A 24,829-nucleotide genomic window follows, 5' to 3' on the forward strand; every position below is an offset into this window, starting at 1 on the left:
AGAAAGAACTATGAAAAATATGACCAGCCCAGCCCTGTTTCAATTTAACTGCTTCTCCCTTTATAAAATGTGTTTCTTGTATGAAAGTGATGTCAGCTTTGTTATGCTTCAGATAGGTTAACATCTTCCCCCTCTTTACAGGATTTCCGCATCCATTGATGTTCCAACTCATGCATATGACATAATTCCTAGTCATATTTTACAGTGTGAAAAAAGAAAAATTACCTTGTGAGATTTTGTTTAAATCAATAATGGCTATGTCCCTTATTAATGTTTCACTTGTCTCACTTCTAATTTTGTCTGTCATCACCAAGTGCAACTTAATGCAAACCAGCTTATGAACAGTAGTGTAAACTTCAAAACTTTCAGAAAAAGAGAAAGAGAAAAAAGATACATAATACTAAATTTAAAATAGTCCAAGATACACTTAGCTGAGGCCTCTGGCTTTTCTCCAGCCACATTAAAACAAAAGAAAACAAAAACAAGAAAGAAAAAAAACTGACATTTTGGTCCGCAGGGTATTACACCTCCAGCCAACTCTGTCTGGCTTTCTGCTCAGGCAGTACAGGATCAAACCCCCCCCACCGATGTCTGTTTCACATTGTCCAAATCACCCAATGTTATGCATTGTTTCCAGCTTTAAGATGGAGCGTTTATGCTTACCTATCCACCTTGCAGTTCATCCCGATGAATTTTTCTGCCTCCTTGGCGCTCGTGAAGCTCCGGTTTTTCCCCTTCCATGTAAATCGCAGAGTTGCCGGGTGAGCCAGCGCATATCTCACAATAAGCCTCCGCAGTGTTTTCTTCACGTCCGTGAAGGTTTTCCTCTTCTCGGCCAGTGCCCTCGACATGTCGGGAAACACGGAAAGTTTCGCTCCTTCCCACTCCATGCCTCGTTTTTCTCTGACAGCTTTCAAAACTTTCTCCCTGCCGAGGAATCTGATCAACACCGATCTGGGTGGTTGGTCCTGGCTAGGGATGGGAGCTAGTGCCCGGTGTGCTCTTTCTATTTCAAATTCACTGTCAACATCAACTCAGGGCCCATCCCTCAGCATTTCTTCACGCAGCTCTCCATCGTGCCGTTCTTCCCGTATGTTTCCTTCAGCCCCAGCAGTCTCACGTTATTCCTCTTACTGTGATTTTCAAGCATTTGAATGCGATCCCATAAGTCCTCCATTCGTCTTTCACCGTGTTCCCCGTTGGTCACAAGCCGCTCGGTAGCATCCTCCAGGTGGCTAATTCGCCCCTCCGCCTCCTCCAGCCTTACTTGTATGCCGCTCACCGTATTTTTCAGCTCATTAGTAGTTTCTTTGATGGTCAGCATGTCTGCTGCCACCCCCTGCAGTGTGGTACTCATCTTGGAGATTTCAGCAAACATATTTTCCAGGCTGGTAGTATTTTCGACAGTTGGCTGTCCTGACTGCACCGGCGGTGGCGAATCTGAACTTGCCCTGCCTTCAGAGGACGGCGGGTTTTTCCTGGTAGGCATGCGGGACGTGTCCTTAAAATACTTTGATGTGGTCGACATTAGGGTCCCAAAAAAAACTTTCGACCGCTCAGGTATAAGATTATTTTACGAAAAGTTGTGGGTTGTCATGTAGTAAAATAACATAAATGTTGGTGGGTGAGCAGAGCTCGTCTACTGCGCCGCCATCTTGCCCGGCATACCCACATGACTCAAGCCAATTCATTTCTATCTTATTACTACATGTTTTTCACTTCCTTTTTGGAATTTATCCATGTTTTTCTGTGCCAAATAAATGAACGACACCCAAATGTCTGACATAAAAACATTTAAAAAACAGTTGAAATTTGACCTGAGGACACCAGCGAGGGGACATTTTATATTAATTTCAGGTTCATAATGGTATTTTTGACTTTTTGACCACTAAAAAATGATTTAATGATCAAAAAACACATTATTTTACCCATACTTTCTGTTTGAATATACCTGTATACCATTTTAGCACCTGTCTATTTAAGCCTGACATTTCTTTTATTTTCATAATGTCTCCTTTAATTGGAAAATGCTACATTCTGAATAAGACATTAAACAAAACATCCAAACAGAATAAGCTGTTATATATGACCAAAATCGGAATATTGCCTTATTTGTAACAATAGTGGGATATTAGTGCATGTAAATGTGGTCAATGTTGTAGGTAAGGGTAGGGAAATTGTACATTAAAAGGTTATTGCTAAAAAACAACAAAAAAAACAACCATTGTAACAGTGTAAAAAAAAGGGTTATTGTAAGGAGTATTGCCGTACCTTAGGTGAGGCTATTTTGATATAGACAATGATGGGAGCCAGGGAAGTCTTGGCCAGCTGAGACGGGTGGTTGATGGTGTCTGCATCCAGAGCGACGAGCTGGAGGGTGCGGGCCAGCTCAAAGATACGCTCAATCTCACTCTGCACCTCCGCTGAAGGCCCGGGACACAGATAAGACACGTAAATACAGCGAGAGAGCAAAACAGATTGTGTAAACTGCTCTTTGAGAAGAGAGATGCAGCGCTCTCTGTACATCAGCCATAACCCATGTTTGTACTTAATCATGCATGATTAAGATTTTAGAAAAAAAAACAGTTCCAAGCGTATGAGTTAGATTGGATCACAGTTCAAGTTCCATTTATGCACAGCTAAATGGAGCAGTGCAGCATCCTCATTCTGTTGCCACCTCCCAACATTCATAATTTCCTTTTGTGCTTCAGATCTTTTTTTTATTTCAAAGGAAGAAGGAGAAGAATGAGATGCCTGTGGCACTTGTAATCACTAGTAATAAGAGCACAATTTCTCACCATGTAAAAAAAAACAACCTCTTAAAACAAATTAAGTGGAACATTAGTTGTCGTTAGTGCTAATGGGCGCAGCAGTAATTATTCTATCGGGTGAACCACTCAAGTCTGTAGACTGCTTGGGTGTTTTGTTTTCATTGTTCCTCAACAACAGCCTATAAGAGATTACTATTTAGCATTTCAAGCACAGCCCCCCCCCTCCCTTTTTAAAAAAAAATTAGCCTGTTGACGTGTAAGCAGAGAGATTAAAACCGGAAAACCAGAATGTTCCTCAGCTGTCTGGTCAAACCTCAGCACCTCCGAGGTGTGCATGCTGTCAACCCAGCGGCAGAGATAGATAACAGGGGCAAGGCAATCTCCAGAGAGCCGGGGGCCTGCACACATTTCAGTCGCCTCCAGAGGGCTGAGGGATAGAGAATTAAAGTCCGAGGCAAAGAAAACAGGACCTCCGTAGTGATAGGAAACGTGAACTTGAACTCGTATACAGAAATAACTGTCCAGGTTTCCATTAACCTCAACAAAGACTTGGACTTTTGCAAATTTGGATTTAACTGCGGAGAGAAACTTGCTCCCCTGCCATAACTAGACAGAGTGCATGAAGTGAGGTCCAGCTTCCATAGAAGCTCTGCACACATACAGTATATGGTCAGCATTATCCACACAGACTGTATAAAAGAAGTGGAGGTCTGAAAAGTAAACCCAAAGTATTTTAACCTGCATTTATTTGTAATAGCCAGCAGGGGGTGATGTCCCTGTCCATTTGCATAGAAGTCTATGGAAAATGTCTTCTTCAATAACGGGTCATCAGGATAGAGGTGTAGCAATGCATATCTATGGCGCTGTGAACATTTAAAGTGTGTTTTCAGTTCATGAAAGGCGCCTTAAAATCCCCTTATTCAGCATTTGTTTTTACTGAAAGACCCTTTAAAGAGTCGGCTGTTCATTTCAAGTATATTTTGTTTTATGCCTGTTTTTAGTCCTTATAATATCACATTTAAAGTGAATGTACAGATTTCCCAGGTCCACCCTCTCCCCCAGTAATCCACAGACCACTGGGTGACGTGATGATGGTTACATCCACCATTATAGAACTGGAAACCACTGCTCAGCCTTGCTTCTACTTTTTTTCTGTATTGCAAAGAAATATTTCCCTGCAGTACACTCGTTCTATTATGCATTTTTGATCCATGGAGGTTTTATATGTGTAAAACTCTCTCATGCAGAGTAAAGCGATTTAAAAATCTGTGACTTGTTGTAATTTAAAGTCTATGGGGACCTCAAGGGTGAAACCAGTGGGAGAAACACTACTGTGGATCCCATACTGTGGAAGAGAACCCAGAAGCTTCAGAATATGCATCAAGTAGGCAGCTCCTATTGGACTGAATAGGTGCCATTTTGGGCCTGTCATCCAGATCTCATAATACATCCACCTCTTTTAAGCAGTCTATGATTATCTTATACGTCACTAAAAGCGTGAGAGCAGTATGGAAAGTATCAGCTTCCATTCTCTGCTGGTTCCCGCTCATTGTTTCGAGCAGACACCAGCCGCCCTGCTGCCCTCCCACAGTCCTCTTCCCGCTCTGGTTTTGTGACTCTTTTCTTTTTGTTAGAGACTACAGGCTGTCACGCAGAAGTATGAGGAACAGAGAAACTGACAGGCAAGCAGACGGGCAGACAAACAATGTATGAGCAGATGATGAATATAGTGAGATGAAAAGGAGAGGGTGGAAGAAGGAGAGAGGGTTCATTGTTCTGTTGCAAGGAGAGCATACATACCCAGTACGTCTGGATCAATATAGAGTGGAAGAAGAAGAAGAAGGAGAAGAAGATGGGAGGTGGGAGAGGAGGGAAGGATGAGTGGGTGAAGGGCAGAGAAGACAGGATGAAGAAAGAAACAGGAGGCCAGATCAGACTCAGTCAGAGTAGGTTTAAAAGGGAAAAACTTGACACTTTCTTTAGAGGAGGTACAATATGTTCTCCAAAATGGAACTGCAGCATGTTAAATCAAAATTATGATTCCAAAAAATCCAGACTGCCCTCAGATTCATTACACTAGATTTGCAAAGCGAAATCGTGTGTTTTCACAAGGATTTTAGCAGAAAAGGTCTATATTACACAATATCCACATGCTCTTTTCAACATTTTGTCATTGTCTGAACTCCTGCAGCATCATGAAAATGCTGTTTTTACTGCTTTACTGTATTTTTACAGATTTTTAATGTGATAATTAGATTTTTTTAAATGTGTGAAATTGCAAATAAGCTGGAAACTAAGCTGCCTGTAAATGGACAATAAAGAATAGATCTGCCAATGTTCAGTATTTTCCTTATTGTCACCAAATCCCTGGATAAGGACCAAATAAAGCAATGGATTTAACCTACTAAAAGAATTGTCTTCATACCTGCTTTATGTTATTCTTTGAGCTCCACTGTTGTTCAACATACATTCAAAAACACATCAATGATTGAAGGCCAAGGTAGTTTTTTTCCCGAAACTATCCAAAATGCACCCTGCTGTTGTAAATAATCACATCTACAGAAGAAATCTGCAGTCCCCAACATATGCAACACTTTCTCATTTTGAGTAGCATTTGATAAAAGCTGTAAGGCCCGAATGCTTTAAGAAATAACTAAGCCTTTTTTTTAAATGACCAAAAAAACATAAAAATTAATACTTAGATTGAGCTGCAATAGTTTAAAGCTTCAAAACTCCATTTATAACCTTAACACTTGAATTCTAAATCAATATTTGAATGCTGTGCAGCTTCTTTTTCTTGCATGTCTGTTCATTCCTCTGTAAACCAGGTATTTCTGCACAGTTGCAGATAATAATTTGGCGACACTAACTTATATTACATTATATTGCACTATATGTAGAATTAGATTCTAGTGGTGTAAGATTACTTCCGACTTGAGTGATCCAAACATTTTCAATAAGCCCAGATCATTTAAAAAGCTTAAATTATTTTAAAAAGGTGTAATCATTCTCAAAATTCACATTTTTAAAACCATATCTTTTGGCATTTAGCCTTTCAATTTTTTTCATTTATTATTGCATTCAAAGTTTCATTTGCTCTCCCTTGCTGCACACAAAGGAGACACCTGCATTAATGAGGCCGTCTAGCAGCAATCTAACAGCACCACAAATTACATTTATATACCCACAATAACAAAAAATATATATTATGGCTCCAACACCATTATAGTAAATGATGAATGTCCTATTCATAAAGTAAATTATTGTCTGCATTTGCTTGGCACTCCATCAAGACTTCATAAAATATGACATTCAAAACTTGATTTTAAAACCTCGACAGACACTTTGAATCTAAAAAAAATTACTTTTTGATACAGCCTGACTTTCCATCTAGAGAATGAAACTCAAAGCTATAAAAGGTATGAAACACACATATTTAAATGGATGTTCAGCCACAAGCTGTGATGAACAGAAATGTTTTCTATTTGCTGCACTGTGTTATTGTTTCTATCGTCTGTCAAATAACAAAATAAGAGTCTGATTATCTTCTGATCTGTGGAGTTCATGTCAGTTTTCTGTGGCGGCATGTGTTCTCACCCAGGCTGGAGCGGGTACTAGAGCGCTCGATGATGGTGTGTTTGCTGGGGTTGTTGAGGACTGAACGTTTGGCCAGGGAGATGTCCGCTGTCACCCGCGTGATGGATATCCTGAAACGGGTATTTAGTACACCAGTTAGTGAGCAGAAAGCGGTCAAAACAGAGCTGACAACTCAGTACCTGAGGAGGTTAAACTGCTAACAACATACAAGGCCTTCACAAAAAAGTTGAAATTGTGGCTTATCAACACCTACAGCTGCCAACACTAAAAGATAAGACTGTTGTGTTGTTTTGATGTTATGATAAAATGTTAAGTTGTGATGTTGTATGTGATGTTGTATTTTTTGTTAATCGTATCGTAAGTGTTTGTATATGTATTTTGTATATTGTACATATTTTTTTTGTTTGTTTGTTTGTTTTTGTTTTTTGTTTCGTAATTCTCTGCTTTTTTACACCATGGCCAGGGGACTACAGATGAAAACTAGCCTTCTGGCTAACTCTGGCTTTTTTAACCATGTATAATCATGTGTTTTTATGAAATTGCACTGTCCCCTTTTAAATAAACTAATAATAATAATAATAACAATAAGTAATGATGTCACTCTTACCTGCCCTCAAACTTGTGTTTCAGAAAGTCAAAGAGCGCTTTCTGCATCATGTCTGTCACCTAAACACGAAACATCAGGCGTAAGATCACAACTCACGGAAGTGAAATTAGATGAAAAATAATTTAATTTCTCCTTACTTCATATCCTTTAAGTGATGGCCCCACTAGGATGATGGGTCTCATGGAGGGAACCACGTCATAAGGCGGAACATGCTCCATCTGAGCCGTCAAAAACACAGCAGTTATGTTGTGTCTGAACATACACTCATATGTACAGTGAGGCATAAATTAACATGATCACAAAAGGCCTCTCTCCCCTCTGCGAGTGGTCAGATTGATGGATGGCGAGCTTCAGACGCTGCAGTCCATTTGTTTTATCGACTGCCTATGAATGTTCGGAGGCTGGAATCAATTTCTCACTGAAAGCACTCGCTTCTATTTCTTCGTCTGCAGTCTCACATAATTAAAGTGTCCATAATTAAACCAGACGCCGGGGTGTCAGGAGAGCTCTCGTGACCGAGCTGCTGCTCCAACACATACTTCACACTTTTCTCTTTTTGTTATGCATCCGCACTTGTCGAGTTATTCCTGCCAGTAACTGCTGAATTGTGAGTTTTATTGTAAAAATTAACTTTTTTTAACACTTGTGCTGCAACTTTTTGTTATTTTTAGACAATTATTCATTCCAATTGTATCCATTTATGCTGCAAACGCACAATAAATACAAAGCACAAATACCTTACATAGTTTCACTGAGCCATTTACAATTATTTTTTACTTATTTAACTTAACATAAAGGACTCTGGTGATTTGTGTGTTTGTATGTGGATGTGGTAAGCTGCAAATGGTTGATCAATAGTTGTCTGAATCTGAATCTGAATAAAATGGAAACAAGTGTTTGCCATAATGTTTCAAATATGTATTTTCTCTAAGCCATTTCAGCCATTTTTAATGATATAAATAAACACAAACCCTTTTTTTTTTACTGTAAAAAGAGACACTACAGGTGAATAATGTAAAAATGAAACTAATACATATCGACCATGAAATCTCTTTATATGATTACTAACAATAACAGTTTTCTGAAATGTTATGTTTAATGGTGCGAACAAGTTATTGATTTATTAAATATGTGCTCATTTGCATACATTTGCATACAGAACAGAAATTTGGAAATTAGATAAAGCCAGGTTCAAAATTATTTTTTTATTTTGTTGGCATATGAGAGTCAAAGGTTTTTACAGAGGTAATTTTGGATACCTCTTATTATCACTCCAGCCATAAAAAACACATTTTTGCTGTGATTTTAGGAATAAAATGTGATGTAAATCAGGCTATGAATGATGTATGAACAAACCGCTCTGTTAAAACCTTCAGAATACAGATAGGAATAAAACTGGAAAGTCTGGTGAATGTAAGTGCTACTGAAGTGGAGAATTCAGGGTCAGAGTTTGAGAAAAAACATTTTTTTTTTTAAGAAATGTCCTTTAAAAGTTATGCATAATGTACATACACTTTGTACGACACTGTAGGTGAATGGAAAAAATATAAATATCACCATGTTAAGTTCATGACTTAAATTAATAAAATTATTTTCCTGAAATGCTATGTTTAAATATGCAAATGAGGCATTATCTAATACTGACTTTTGGTAAATTCAGGAGAAATCTACAGGCGCAAATAGACAAAGTGCAGAAAAATAAATACCTAAATGTGTTTTTCGGATGCTCTCTTTCCAATATTCTGCGAAACTACATGTTATGGAAGCAAAATAGACCCTGTCTCGAAATAGACCAGTGCATAAAAACATGACGTTTTTGCCTGCAGAGTCTCGCCTTAAAGAAATAAAAAGAGCCTTTGGTCTTTAAGCCATTTACACCAAAAATGGAGAGACCTATAAGCATCCCAGAGACTTATACGGTACACCCACACACAAACACAATCCATATTGCAGCGCATGAACTTGAGGCTTATTTGTACATTGTGAATCATGAAAGGAATGATTCATCTATAAGGACTCCAACAGCATTTGTCCTCTTTAGAAACGGCCTGTTTTTCAATGAGAACGGGGTGAAAACAGTCACGCCTCCTATACACTTTGTGAACATTGAAATTGGATGTTGTTTTTTTTTCCCGATCTATATTCCAAGCACACCTCCTCCTGTGTGTGCGCTGCGCAGCTCTTCAGGCAGGAGATAGTGCTGGAGTACATTACATTACATAAAGCAGAACAACGGAAGCTCATTTCACCTCATTTGTATTCACAGAAGCTAAAAATACATATTTTAAAAGTTTCTGAAGTGCTCTCTGGAGCACTGAACATAACATGAGTGCTCATTGGATTTGAATAACACAGCGCATTATAGTGTGGTGAGTAACAGGGAGCATGGTGTACACACTGTAATATAGACCTGGATGATGGTTCAGTATTACAGTTTATTGTCCGTCCGTACTATCACATTCTTGTAAGTCGCTTTGGACAAAAGCGTCAGCTAAATTACATGTAATGTATGTAATGTAATATCACATTATTGTAAAATGTTACACTTCCTGTTTACAGCAAAGTAAAGATTCTGTATAACCTAATTCAGGGCTAAGATCATAAAAAAAGATTGATTTGAACATTAAAGGATTGTCTTCGAGGTAAAGATAAAAAACAACATTTGATTCAGCTGAATGAACATCACTTTGAGCTTTTTAACATTTTGGATAAATATCGTTAACATATCTGTATCTAGATGCGGTAAACTTCCTCAGTGCAAGTTTCATTCATATCTAATACTACAGTTATTGTACAACAGTGTATAAGGGCCATTGTAGATTTTTTTCCCAAAAGTAAAGGGAATTACAGAGTTGGGGAGAGGCGAAATATTCAGAGAAAAATATTTAGAATTTCTTTGATTAAAGTCGGAAATTTACAAGAAAAAAAATGGACTACTCCCTGAGATTATAAAGTCATACATTTGCGACAAAAAACTTGTAAAAATGCTGTTTCTTTGATAAGTAACCACACAGCTTTACTTTGCTAGGTTGGATCAACCTTATAAAACCAAAGACACCGCTGCTCGCTGCGTATAACTGCAGTGGAAGACCTAATCGAACTATATTTTGCAACTGAATTTAGCAGTAAGGAAATACTGGTGATTTAAACCCAGAATCACCACATTTATTTTTTAAAATATTTAGTTCCCTGATAGAAAAAAACATTTTGTTCCTTGTCATCATTTTTTTTTAGTAATCATGTATTTCAGAAAAGTTCTTTTCTTGCAAATTCATTACTTTATAATCAGTGTTTGTGTTAAAAAAATAACATAATATGCAAATAATCAAACTTTCTCCCTTGCATTGCCATTGCAAAAGAAATACATGTTTTATCAACTTGTTAGGGTGTATCAAGTAGTTACTTCATAATCAAACTGTCAGGGTGATATTGTGTCTGTCATCCTGTAATTAGCCTGCAGAGTTACAGATTATGGGCAGTAGACAAGTCAATAGATTCAAAGGTGGACATATAGTAAGTTACTTTGAAAAGTAACGTGACCCAACATTGTTTATAGTTTCAGAGACTATTTCACTAAAAATAGTTAAATCTGTGAGTTCTGTAAGATTTTTCTCTGAATATTAACCACCTCCACTAGTTCTGTAATTATTTTATATTTACTACAATGGCTCTGATGCACTGTACTGCAAAGCTACAAAAAAGAGATTTTGTGGTTAACACTGATCCTGTCCTGTCTTCAGTAAATGGAAGATGCATTAAATACCCAGATCTCTCTTACTCCTAACATAACCTGTCTTTGCTCTGCAGCCTTACAACATGTGATTCAAATTGTACTGAAAGGCATAAAAACAGCCGATTGTGGGCTACTGTCTCTCAAATCACCCGTCACAAATGGAAATGAAAGCATGTCAGGATGTGTTACTGTTACACTCTGACTAACAGGGTCTGGGATGGATCTGCACCTGCATCTGCACACTGACAGCTGTGATAGAAGCTCTGGGGAAATGACGAGAGGCGCCACCGTGATTTATAAATTATCCTGTGAATTTTTTTCTCGCTTTAATGTGTCCTTGGAAGCATAAAAGCGTGCTGGACTGATTTCTTAACAATACAAGAAGAAAAATGTGAGACAACGGGAGATGAGGTGTGAAAATGTTAGAGGTTAGTTTTGAGAACGAACCACACTCACCGACTTCTGTTTCTGTTTAGCTGGACCACCTACAGTGGCATTCCACACAAAAGCAAGAAGAGACAAAAAAGAAGCACAAAACACAAGAGCACATTTAGTTATTGACAGGTTAGGATTAGTGGGGAGAGGAGCTGTTGATTGATTAAAACACACTGACCGCCTCCACTGGAGGCTTCATTTAAAATAGATTCAGACTGATATTCAGCAGCAGCCATTTCAGAGTGCATCAGTTAGTTCAACTCTCCCAGCTGACAGGCAGAGAAACAAACATCCAAACATATCTCAGCGCAACCGTCATGACCGGAGCCTGAGGGGCCAAACAGTGTTAGATTCAGGGGCAACAGCAGTGGTAGAGACAGTTCAGTTTATGAGCAGTTAGCGAGAGGGGAAGGAGAGATTAGACCTGACCACATCCTAAGAGGAGTTAGGGGACAAATGAGGAGGGAGGCTGGCGAGGTGAGCGAGGGCCCCTAATGTTACCTTCTTAAAGAAGGGCAGTCGGTGGGCGTTGGCCTGAGGGGATGTTACGCTGCCTGACATGCCCTTGGGGGAGCGAGGGTCACCCTGGGACTCAGGGGGCTCCTCAGCATCGAGGTCGAGGGGGTCAACGTCAAAGGACACATTGGACGTGTCCACTTGAGCTGATGAGGGGGGAGGAGGGCGGGCGGTGCAGAGATGAGAGAAGAAGAAGAGAAGGACGAGAGAAGAACAAAATAGGACGAGAGAAGAGAAAATAACAGAAGAGGAAAAGCAAAAAGGGGAAGAGTAAATAGAAGAATGTGAGATGCATCCGGAAAAAGGCAAGAGATGGCATATACTGAGTATGATTTAAACTGGAAACAACATTCACAAGAGTTTCAAAAGAAGAACACACCGGATTATCATGAAGCAAGGCACAGATGTGGGATATAACATGGATAGAGAGTGGATTCAGTGTGACAAGAGAGCAACAAAAGTTGAAGTGTAGATGTGCAACGGAGGAGCTGCAGAGGAAACTGGAGGAAAGTGGCAGACAGGAAAGAAAGAATCAAGCTGAGAGGGAAGCTGGGGCCGGAAATAAGTGTTTGTCAGGGTTGTTGCTGGTGATGCAGGTGTGGCTGGTATAGAGGAGGAGGGGGTGAGGCTGCCAGGATTCTTGCTTTAAAGGAATAATTTGGGATTTTGGGACATATGCTTGATTTGAGAGGATTGATAATACCTGTCTGTATAAGTTGGTTATCTTAGCTTAGCACAAAGACTGAAAACAGAGGGAAACAGCTAGCCTGGCTTTGTCAAATAGTAAAAACATCCACCTACCAGCACCCCTAAAGCTCACTAATTCACACATTACACTCATCTCTTCAATCCGTACAAGTGTAAGAACACCAGGGCTGCAACAAACAATTACTTTCATTGTCGATCAATCTGTTGATTACATTTTTCAATTAATGAAATAGTTGTTTGGCCAATAAAATAGTGCAAAATGTCAATCATCATTTCCTAACGGCCAAGATGACGTCCTCAGACGTCTCGTCTTGTCCACAGCTCAGAGACATTCAGTTTACTGTGATAAAAGAGTAAAGAATTTGTGACTTTTCTTTTACATAAAAAAATACTTGATTATCAAAAATACTTGGAGAATAATTTAATAGTTGATAACTAGTCCATTAATCTGCAGCTCTAAAAAAAACACATATATACACTTTGGGTTTTGTATAGATTAAACAAACAAGATGTAGTGTTTTAATTAGCTATTTCTTTTTTTAATTAAGTCTTACTCTTATTAATCTTTTTCAAATGTAGTCAACCTAATTCTGTTTTCACTCAAGCTTTTTAAACTCAATTTTATCTATTTTAATATAGTTTTAGTCAATAAAAACACGTCTTTTTTTCCCCCAGATTATTTTGATCATTTCACTCAAGTCTAGCCAAAACCAACAATTTGCCATTTTAATCAAACTAATTTAACATTTTAATTTTTCAGTCTCTGATGGAAAACACATGTTGAACGATTAAGAATGCAGCTTTGCAGAAAGTGCCTGGTTTAGCCGTCTGATGGAGTCAATTTAAGAGCTACTTTAAGTAACTCAGAGTCCTCCTGATTGTTCTTATTGTGTGCCGACGCTGTAAAAATGATAAGGGAGCTGCCGAATTGAAAAAAGAAAGTCTAGAATAATTTGTCTCCACTCCAGAGATTTTGGTAATTTTTTACCTTTTACCATGTTGATATCATCACTCAGTGTTTAATGACAGTTGTAATGAAGTTGTTGATGAACATATTTAGTCAGAGTTTTGCTAACAAAGTGAACACTGCTTTGGAGGTGCTGACAGGCCTGTTTTGGTCAGGTGTTTCCCCCTGCAGGTGCTAAACTACTAAGACAGGTTTGAGAATGATATTTTGTTCCTCTCACCATGAGGCAAATCATCATATTTCCCAAAATGTCAAACTTTAAATTCAGATTGGCCACTTGGGATGTAGTGAGCACATTAGACAGATGTGGTTTCTATTTCAGAGTTCAGATCAGTGTCTCTATTTGATTTTTTTTTTTAAAACTTAAAGTGCAAACATGGGCGTATTTTCCCATGTTTGCACTTCCATCTCTCCTGCTGTCTCTGTGGATATCAAGCAGCAGCTCTGTGTCTTCCTGGTGATGCGCACACACACGCGCGCACACACACACACACACACACGCACACGCACACGCACACCAGACACACTTGTCAAGTTTAATGAGTGCAGTCCATTCTCAGCTTTATTTCAGTCCCGTCCTGTGCGCTAATGACAGACCTCCCAAGACCTTTCTCACTTCACACAGCAGCCCACTGAGACGCGCCGTGATTCATCATCATGCCTAACTAACTAGCCAATTAAAATCTTCATCTAAATATCAGGCGCCCATCTCAACCCGCTGGCTCTCTCTCTCTCTCTCTCTCTCTCTCTGTCAGGATTGCTCACACGCCCACACAACAGTCAGCTGACAGGGAGACCCCCGTGACCTCACCTGTGCCAGGTGGGGTGGGCCTGCGGGTTCCTGTGGCAACGTCCAGACTGGAGCTTCCTCCAGATTTACTGTGACGGGGAGAACAGGCCAAAATGAATGCAGAGTAAAATATAAATATAGAAGCACAGTAGCTGTACTTCATACAGGTACGTAGAGGTCATCATCTGCATATTTTTACAAAGTCTTCCAACTTTTTTTTTTTAACCCTTTTTTTTACTTACATTATTTTTAATTGTATCTATTTGTATTTCAATATTTTTTAATTGTCTTTATCCCTTTTACTGTTCTCATCTTTCACCAGTATTTATACTCCCTCTGCTTTGTTTTTGCTGTATCTGTTGAATTCTTGTTTTTATTTGGCTTTACTGTTTGGCTTTGTTTCTGTTTCTTGCTTTTGCTTTGCTTTGTCTGTCAAATCACTTTGTAAACTGTTTTTAAAGGTATTCTATAAGAAAAAATGTTGTTATAATTACTTATATTTTATGCCACAAGCAAGCACTTTTTAGATTCCCTTCTGCAATACAACACTGATTATTATAGTTTACAATAAAGAAGTTGCTGTTTTAACCTCTTGGTCATGAAAAGTGCAGAGAAAAATTGGCGGGGAAAAGCAAGTATGAGCTGCTGAATATGTGCAGAAGTTAACCTCAGCAATTAAAAAATATTTTTAACTAATTTTAATAATATAATCACTACTTAATCCCAATCACCCTGATAATTTTAGTAGCTATGTTTGATTACCATTTTCAACAATCAAAATATACATTCCTGGATTAAAGAAACAAGTCAAACGGAGACTACAGAGACCTATATATACAGTCTGTAGTTGTACTGTAGAGAAATACAATGACTCACTGTAGTGCTTTTTCTATTTTAGGAAGTTTTACATTGCCTGTGGGTGAAGTGTGACTCAGGTTTGACCTGTTTTAAAAAGCGGGGTTGTCGTTTATGATGCTTGTACTGCAGCTGCCGCGGGACTTTCAAGGCTACCTGGAGCTGAGTCGGTTTTGTCTCATCCTCTGCTCCTGCAGCAGACGGGTGTTCTCCAGTTTGACCGGGCTGGGGATGAAGCCCACCTCACAGCCCTCCTTCACCAGACGCCCGATCCACCAGTCATTGTTGTATTTCTGCACACAGACAGTAATCACTATGTGTTGAATCAAAACATACATTATTCAAATACCTTATAGTTCTTGGTGAGTGCAAAGAAAATTGCATTTCTATGTTTTCACATCTAAGTGACTAATGCAGACTACAATTTTGTAAAATTGGTCCAGGACTGAGCGAGTGCACTGCAACTGGACAACATTATGGAAAAGACATTACAGAGACATTTTGTGTGACCTCTGCCACATTGTTGAAATCAGCTAAACATTCAGCCACAACATGGAAACTCTTCTTGATAACACTACGCTTTCTGTACTCTTCCCAGCTCCTCCTCCTCTCTCCAACTCTCACTCACGTTCCCTTGGTTGTCTTCCAGCAACAAGTAACCTCTCAAAAGATTTCAGAACAAGACCTCTCCTTGAGCGAGGATTGGTTGAACACAAAGAAAAATGTTTTATTCCTCTGTTAACAACAAACAAGCACTTTAAATGGACATGCATCGATGGTGTGCAATTACACCGACCACTCACAAGATTACAGCTGCAGCCATCCCTTAATACTGCACCAACTGTTTCCCCCATTAGTCACTTAAGACACAGAAGTGTAGGAATATTGGGTCCAAGTTGAGAAAAAGTTTTTCTTTGGGTCCTAGGTAATAGTTCTTAACATAAATTACACTTTCAGAAAAAGGTAGCACAGACTTCATAGCACAAAAGCTTGTCGTTAAGGCATTACAACATCTTCTTGCAAGATCATTTATATGTTCTACGTTTGCAAGCTTAAAAAAAGTACAATTATGTAAGCGACCAATATATTTATACAGTCATAAAGTTTGAGCTCTACTTTTAATAATTTACTTTACCCCTTATTCTACTCAATTCTACTTGCACAGCAGCTCTTGTGAGTGCTAACTCCCACTCATGGCCTGGTAGGGTTGAGACAGAAGGAGATAGTGCAGAGAGTTGCAAACATGATCCCAGCATCACTGCCAATTGTTTGAAACTCCACGACCTGCTGTTGGTCTTTTATTCCCTACACCATACAGGAGCCTCAGTCTGTTTGCTACCCAGAATGATGCACTGTTACTTCAGCCGAAATTTGTACAAATTTGTACTCTAAGCTGCAGAAACTATTCAGTATATTTCTCTGTGGAAAAATATATATTTTTTTAGCACTGAAATGTGCTCTATTATTAAGTGTGTGTGGCCATTAGCTCATCTGGAAAGTTCGTACCTCTTTAATGTGCAAGAAGTCTTTGGCTTCGAAGGATATGGCCATGCCCTGCACAGGAACGTCATCGCTGGGTCCGGGATTGTAACCAACATTTGTCCGCACAGCAAACGCCACCGGTTTGGTCTGAAACAGTGATGGGAATGAAAGATTATTAGAATGCAGAGTTCAGTGTCCCCTTGACACAGATGAAGATGAAGGTTTTCCAGTGTCATAACACTGATGTGAAGGTTATGCAACAAGGATGACTATTAAACAAACACTGCATACAGATGGAGATACAACAGCTAAACTCTGACCTTTGCTTTCTCGAGCGTGGCGAGGGCCTGTCTGTCGGCCTCCTTCCTCAGAGCCTCAGGGTCCTCCTCCAGGGACACATCTGAATCCGACGGCCGGCTGGTGTAGGAGTCTGCAGAGCCCTGAAATGCATAATGAGTTTTCATTAAGGTAAGGAAGGGAAAGGGACAGCATGTCCATGAATCAAACCTTGGAGTAGAGCACAAGTGAGATTGCAGGATGAACTCAGTGGCATCTGGATATATGTTGAACTGTGTTTAGTCATCTGATGGTTTTCCATTCCTTTATGTCTTTACTCTGTAAAACCCACAAGTATTACAGGTTTTAAGTGCAGGTTTGAAAACAACAACAAAAAAAACCCTACAAAATTTTCACCTGTTATCATAGCCAGAAAGTGTAAAAAATAGCACCAAATTTTCAATTTTCTGTCAGCCCTTGAATGAATCATGTGTGAACGCTTACAGTAGGGAAAATTACCAAATCGAAGCCTAAAATAGTGTTATCACATCAAAATAACTTTATCCTAATTTTCCCAAAAATAAAACATAAAACAGTTTACATGGAACAGATCCTGTGAAAAACATTAAATTCTGCCCTCCTCGGTGTAGCTGTGAGGGCATGAATGACTCGGCTGAGACCAACAGTCCAATGAAACAACTGAACTGCAGGCTGTTTACACAGAGCAGAGAGCACAGGAGAGGTTGCAAAAATGTAAAAAGTTTGATATGTATAAAATGTGGAGCATGCATTTTTTAAAATATTGATAACTCTTGTGGACTCTGCTTGAGGTTCAGAGGGTTAAGTATGAAGAAGAAGGGTTGCGCTCTGCATTTTCAATTTATTTGTGGTCAAAATTTCAAGACTAACGTGAGAAGTGTAACCTACATAGACACAAAAGAGGCCTTGGCCTTCGTATTGCATGAAAGCTGACTCTGTGTAATTTGAGGTGGATTTATGCGGATGCATAACAACGGCCTGCGTTACCACTGCAGCTTCACTGAGGCCGGGGTGAGAAGCCTTTTTTTGCACAGGTACAACAGATTCAGTGTGTGGGTGTGTCAAGTAGGGAGGGAGGGAGAGAGAGAGAGAGAGAGAGAGAGAGAGAGAGAGAGAGAGAGAGAGAGCGAGAGAGAGAGAGAGAGAGAGAGAGAGAGAGAGAGAGAAAATGGCCAGAGGACTGTTTATAATATTAGGGTGGATATAAATTTCTCATGAAGTGGCTACAGTTTCCAACACATCCACCACTCATGCACGGTAACTTGACTCTCTCCTTCTGACCCTCATCCAGACACCCATACCACAATAAAAACTCAAGCCTCCTGTGAGCCTGCGGCGCCGGCCCACTGTACTGTACTGTTGAGCAGAGCAGTGTAGTGAGGGAGGCAGCATGAACTTCTGAAGTGTTTGAGTGTTCAACTTATATAACAATCCCACTTATTCTCTTCTTGCTGTTTTTTTTCCAGCTGACAGGCTGCCTGGCGCTTTGTAGGAGGTGCTGACAAGAATGCGGACAGCTGAATGTGCCAGGCAGAAGAAGTGAGTCACTAGGTGTGGGCTTTTAAAATAGAGGTGAGAATGCGCAAAGATGACATATACCATATGTAACGATGATGAAAAACTCCCAGCACATGTGTACTCAGACAACACAAAGAGTGAAGTCAGTGAGTACAACAAATGTCTCCGAACTAGAGCTGCGTAATGTTTGAAATGTCTCAATATCGGTGCCAAAATGATACCATGTGAGTTTAGCTGCTGATACCAAATGAATACAAGTCTTGATACCTTAGTTTTCAATACAGTCAGTCAGCTGATATTATTATGATATGACGACATTTTTTTCTTTCTTTTTTCACAGGACATATAATGCAGAAAACAAAGCTTAGGGTGATTTAGAAATGGTTTAAGCTATTATTTCTATTATTTCTTTATTTAAATTGTCAGAAAGTGAACATACAATACTCTATAAATATTCTTTAATAAAGTTATTTGTTTAAGAAAGCAGCCTTCCGAGTACCTTTGCATTGTCATATTGGTGCAAGATTGGTGCACATTTTACATAGAAAAGGCAAATTTTCATTCTAGCTCAGAAATTCACAGAATCAACCGGCATAAAATTAATTGCTGAATCTTTAGCTCTCTAGAATTGGCACAGTATCGGTGTTAAAATTGTATATTGGTCGAGCTCTTGCATGTTTTAAACCTTTGCTTTATTGCACAAATTGTATGCCAAAGTGCTATTCATCGCACGCATGCATCAATGGTAAATAAGGAAAAAAAATCCTGATATATATGCAAGCATATCTGATGAAATAATAAGTAACCAGTCAAAGAATCATACCAAGAATTTGATGCATTACTAAATCAGTGCAGTATTTTTGCAGTACTGAGATTTGATACCAAACCCAACTCTGAACTCTCTGACTTCTTGCTGCCAACTTGCTGTCGTTTGAATTGTTTTATATGCAAGTGTTTCTTATTTTAAAGTTGAAAAGAAATGCGAGCTGTGAGCCGTTTACTCAAAACAGTAAGGTTCAATAAATAGCCATGATACAATATACACAACATATGCAAAGTCATATATAATGTAGAGCTGAAATGTTTAGTCATTATAATAATAATAATTGAATCTTTTTTTTAAAGCATAGCTGACAAACATTTGTGGTTGCAGGCCCTTTAATGTGAGTATTTGCTGGTTTTCCAAGTCTCCCATATTGGTAAAATGCATCGTATTTAGGTTCTTTCTTGCAGGTCATACCTCTCTGTCTTCTTTTTTTCCAGTGTTTTTTTCAAAAGCCAGCTATCGAATAGAGGTAAAACGCCAAAATGGTGTTCTTTAAAAATAAAATGTAAAAAAAACTGAAAAGAAATCAATGAAAGGATCCTTGGTAGCATTCTTCAAGAGAAACATTTCAAACTGAGTGGACCTGAGGTCTAAATATATCCACAGAGGAAAACTGATCATATGTTGAAGAGTGAAGCATCTGTGTTGTGTGTCAATGTGTTTGCACGTGCACTTATGTGTGATTAATGCTCCTCTACACCTCTGTTTACCATCCATGCATCTCTGTGTGATTTCAAATCAGACCACAAACACCAATGTTGATTCTAGCTCAGCCACCTGTCGTATTGAGGCGCTCTGTGGCTTGGCAACAGCACACTAAACGCAGACACTCCCTGTTGCCAAGGCAATGGCCAGCTACTCCTCACCACGTCCTCGGGCATCCACAAACCATCCCCACTTCCTGTTTCATTTACTCAAACGCTTGCAGCGGTGCACCCGCATCCCACTCAGGTAGGAGGAATGATCCGGTGAGTGGCATGCAGCATCTAATGAGGACAATAACAGCCGCCCCCACTTACCGACTGTGAGTCATCTTCTAAACCATACAAGTGCATCCCAACATGGAGCACCGACTAAGTGAAGGTTAACAAACCTTGATGGGGAACCCATGGGAATGCTTTTAGAGAAGAAAAAAAAGAAGCCAAAATGACGTCTGTAACAACCTGGAACCAACCTGCTCAGTACGACAGGTCGGTGATGCAGCAAAACGTAGAGCAAGAGAGAGAGAGAGTGGGAGGGATTACTCTGTGTGTATACGTGTGTGTGTGTGTGTGTGTGTGTGTGTGTGTGTGTGTGGACAAATGCTTGTGTCTGTGAGTCACTCATCCAGTTGATTCATGTCACACACAACCACAGAAAAGAGTCAGAGAGAGAAAAGATGGAGAAGGATTGACAGATTCATGAGCACGGACAAAAAAAAGTCAATATTTTATATGAAAACAGGTGCATGTGAACGAGAGGCGACTGATCAATAACCTCGTCTGCCCCCTGAAACCCTTTCAGAGCATGTTGATGCACTGGGCGAGCACATTTTCTCCAGCTTTTCATTTCTGACACCCTCCTCCCGTCCCTCTCTTCTTCTTCTTCTTCTTCTTCTCCTCCTCCTGTCATGTCATTAGGTTGTGTCTCTAATTTAGCTGCTTGCTTCACTTCACATACAGCTCCTGTTCAAAATAGCTACAGGCCACCTGACGGCGGAGCTGCCTTCCTATTGGCAGTGCCAGACTAGAGACCCCAGCAGTGTCATAGTAACCATCTCTGCTGCTTATTACAGGCAGCCAGTTGGAGGAGACGGACAGAAGATATGGGAATCAATAGTCAGTGGTGGAATGTAACTAAGTACATTTACTCAAGTACTGCTGTTTTTTATACTTCTGCTCTACTACAGTCTGGTAGCCAGTATTGTACTTTTACTCTTTATTCAGATTATTAATACAAAATATAACAAAATATAATTTATTATTATAGAATAAAGTACCTGAAGAATATAAAGCGGTTACTGTACACAGGGGATTTTAAATACAACTCTGAGTTCTTCCACATCCAGAAGTACTCCGACAACACTGCTATTGTGGCGTGTATCAGGAATGGACAGGAATCAGAATATAGGGATCTGATAAAAGCCTTCAGTGACTGGAGTCACAAGAACTATCTCCTACTGAACACCTCAAAGACGAAGGAAATGATCAGAGATTTCTGCAGGTTTAAGCCCCCTCTTCAGCCAGTGAATACCTGTGGGGTGGACATCGAGGTGGTGCCAAGTTATAAGTATCTAGGTGTATACCTGGATAATAAGTTGGACTGGTCCCTAAACACTGATGCTCTCTACAAAAAGGGGCAGAGCCGCCTCTTTTTTGTGCATCTCTTGACATCTGTAGTAAGATGCTGCAGATGTTTTATCAGTCTGTGGTGGTAGTGTGTTGTTTTATGCTGCAGTCTGCTGGGGAGGCAGCATCAGACACAGAGATGCAAGGATGTTGGACAGACTGGTCTAACGAGCTGGTTCTGTGGTTGGAGCCAGGTTGGACACACTGGAGGAGGTGGTGGAGAGATGACCTGTCAAGATGTTAGAGGCCATCCTGAAATACCAGGATCATCCGCTACACGACACCTTTATGGACCAAAAAAACAGCAATCGACGGCTCCTCTCTCTCCGTTGCAGGACGGAGAGATTCAAAAGATCCTTTGCTCCTACAGCCATCAGGCTGTCTCATTCTAACAGAGATTCTACCAGACTAACTGAATTTCCCCTCAGGGATAAATAAAGTAATTTTGATATGATTGATTGATTGACATTCATCCAATCATATATAAAAATAGAGGATTGGTTTATATATATATATATATATATATATGTATATATGATTAAAAAAATGATGAGTACATAACAACTAGGGTACTTTTATTTTTGTACTTTAAGTATATTGTGATAAAAAATGTTTGTACTTTTACATATTATAAAAATGTCACTTTTTCAGTGCTTGTGCAGGATCGTTATCTGGAGTGCCTAACATCACAAACTGCGAAATAAAACAACCTGGCGACATATATATACACATGTAACATTACAATAACATCTTATAACATACAGGCAGAAAGGTTTAAATACTTTAAGTTTACTGATTTGTGTTCCAAAATGGTATTTTTACTTGCCCTATTTTGTGTCCATAAAAAGTGACTTACCACCACGTTGTTAGTCAGAACACGCTATTTGAAGACACCATTTCTAAATTACCCAAGCATCATTTTCTGCATTATATTCATTCTGTATGTGTCGATAATAGACAACATTTACAGCATTACAGATACAGTATTACTGTGATGAAATCAGTTGACTGATATATCTCTCAGGAAAAACTTCCTATGGCACATGTAGACTCAGTCTCTCTCTGACATTCCTATAAACCTGCTTCTTTACGCCTTTCTTACGCCTCTCTCCAAAACCAATGCACCTTTATAAAGCAGCTTAGCACCTTTCTGCTGCTAAAAGAATGAATGCTCTGGCTATTAAAGTTTTTACATCTCAAGTGGACAACATGATGGCAAGAAAGACAAAAGTCTTCTGCAAAAAGAATGCATACTCTATTATGTTTTTATTTTAATTTTAGATTGATTTAAAATAGGAACATGCAAAAACGGGGTAGGCACTTAAACTGAGTGGTTCAGATAGAGGGTGAATATAGGTATATTCAGACAGACAGTATGATGTTTTTTGCACCTTAAAGAATCTAAATATGTTTTAGTAGAAGCCCCAAATATGTAAACTCAAAATGAGCCTAATATGTGGCCTTTAAGTAAGATTTTGAATGCAGGACTTTTACATGAAAAAGAGTATTTTGACACTGCAGTATTCATTATTTTACTAAAGTAAAAGATCTGAGTATTTCTTCCACCACTGTCAATAGTAAATAAAATACCCTGAAGGGAAATCAGCAGCGGGGAAATTGCATAAAAGCTTTCCAACAGGTGATCAATGATTTTCGCACATTGTGAAAGTTATAGCTGTGAGGCCACAGCCTGGTCAATATCCTGGAGGAAAACACAGAAATCACTACACCAAACAAGGAAAATATCCCTATTTTTACTAACAAGACTGCCAAACTGAAACTTTTCTACAACTAGATGGTAAAATCCAAACTATACTGCATTGCCACAGACCACAGGAGGTTAAGAAACGGTAAAACACAAGAAAGGTACAGGAGGTGAAGCTCAGTAATTATCCTGAAAAAGAACCGACTGTATTTCTTCTCCATTTTCTGCACAGTGGCTGCCATCATGATGCATTTATACCTCCTTAGCATTGATATTGAACAAATGGAGGGGGGAAAGGAGAGCAACAGAGAGGAGGGGGGTAATGGAATAAGGGGTGAGGGCGGGCCGGTAAAAGACAAGTGCTTTGAATAATGAGGGTTGAAAAGAGTCACCCTGCAGCAGGGAAATTAGTTAACATTGCTTCTTCTGATGCAATGGCACCTTGGTAAATGCTTTCAAGAAAAAGGGAAATTAGAAAAAAAGGGAGCTGGATGAAGCAAAGTGGATTTACTTTCGGGGTGTACATAAAACTGCATTAAATTGTTTTGAAAATACTGAACCAGCGTGACAACTGGACTAGTTTCCTCCTCTTTGAACTCTTTAAAACAAAGGAAATGATCCCCTCTCTGCTTTCCTGTTCGTGTGTCAGATAACAAGGCAGAGGTCAGGGAGTTTAATCTCTTTCTGCCACAAACAACAGGAGCATCGCAGCAGGTGCTGTATGACTAAAAAGTGATTACCATCTGAGAGCTAACACATACTGCGAACCACCGCCCTGATAATTAAACAGATAAAAATATATTCATACTTATCAGCTCAGATCATGTGAAAATTTTAAAAAATGAAGGAAAAGTGAGGAAATTAAATATCCTTTCCCTATTTGCTTTATCTCCCAGTCTCCTCGGGCCCCTGTCATCAAAAATTTCAGAGAAGAAGAACACAACATCTCATCTCAGACAGCTGGGAGCCAACCAGAATGCATTATGAGTCGAGCTTCACTGTGTATTATTCACATCACATCCCGAGTGAGATTAGCTCAGAGAAGACGAGTACAGCAAGAGGAAAACTGGAAGAAAGAGGGAAGAAAAGGGGAAATACCTGTGACGAAACAGGCAGATGTACAAACCGAGGAATCACAAAGGATAGATCCTGTCACACACTAATGGTCGGTGGCTGTAAAAGGCCTTACTCCCTTTTTCCTGTCACAGGAGCGTCATTGCAACCAGCTGGACAGTGTGGAGATGACTAAATAGGTGAGTCATTGGCTAAACGCACCAGAGATTCCCATTTTCACAAATGAGTGTTCAATCAAACCAACTAAATTAAAAATATAACTCAGCAATGAATTTAGGGCTGGAAGATATTAATCAATTCTATTTTATTTTAATCCTAAAACAAAACTCTGTGGGAGAACCCTCATTTGAATGAAACTAAGAATACATAGTTATATCAATTAAAACAAGGAATAATATTAAAATATTTTTAAGCAATAAAACTTGCAATTAAACCTTGGCATCGTCTCAGCAGCATCAATAAGGTCAACTTCAAGTTGAAATTGAAATGAATAAATTAAAGATATTCCGTTATTAGTCCCACAACAGGGAAAATCAACCTCTGCATTTAACCTATCCTTTACACACTAATGAACACACACCATGCTAAGAGCAGTGGGCAGCA

The 24,829-nt window shown here is 39.3% G+C and overlaps 1 protein-coding gene across 3 annotated transcripts in view; it reads right to left on the bottom strand.

Annotated features, from left to right (window-relative positions):
• The window catches only part of cacnb1 (calcium channel, voltage-dependent, beta 1 subunit), a 48,306-nt gene that overhangs the window by 7,151 nt on the left and 16,326 nt on the right, over positions 1 to 24,829 (bottom strand). Inside the window, exons 3-11 of one of the 3 annotated variants that reach the window (XM_059347693.1) lie at positions 16,782 to 16,901; positions 16,486 to 16,608; positions 15,136 to 15,272; positions 14,146 to 14,213; positions 11,645 to 11,805; positions 7,113 to 7,193; positions 6,976 to 7,034; positions 6,369 to 6,478; positions 2,272 to 2,423 (exon numbers count right to left, since the gene is read on the bottom strand). In XM_059347693.1, coding sequence (XP_059203676.1) covers positions 2,272 to 2,423; positions 6,369 to 6,478; positions 6,976 to 7,034; positions 7,113 to 7,193; positions 11,645 to 11,805; positions 14,146 to 14,213; positions 15,136 to 15,272; positions 16,486 to 16,608; positions 16,782 to 16,901 — 1,011 coding nt within the window. Of the gene's footprint in view, positions 1 to 2,271; positions 2,424 to 6,368; positions 6,479 to 6,975; positions 7,035 to 7,112; positions 7,194 to 11,164; positions 11,194 to 11,644; positions 11,806 to 14,145; positions 14,214 to 15,135; positions 15,273 to 16,485; positions 16,609 to 16,781; positions 16,902 to 24,829 lie in introns of all 3 variants that reach the window. The other 2 variants (XM_059347692.1, XM_059347694.1) reach the window with 2 other exon arrangements.

This window comes from Centropristis striata, chromosome 13, assembly GCF_030273125.1.
Source record: "Centropristis striata isolate RG_2023a ecotype Rhode Island chromosome 13, C.striata_1.0, whole genome shotgun sequence".
Taxonomy (NCBI): domain Eukaryota; kingdom Metazoa; phylum Chordata; class Actinopteri; order Perciformes; family Serranidae; genus Centropristis; species Centropristis striata.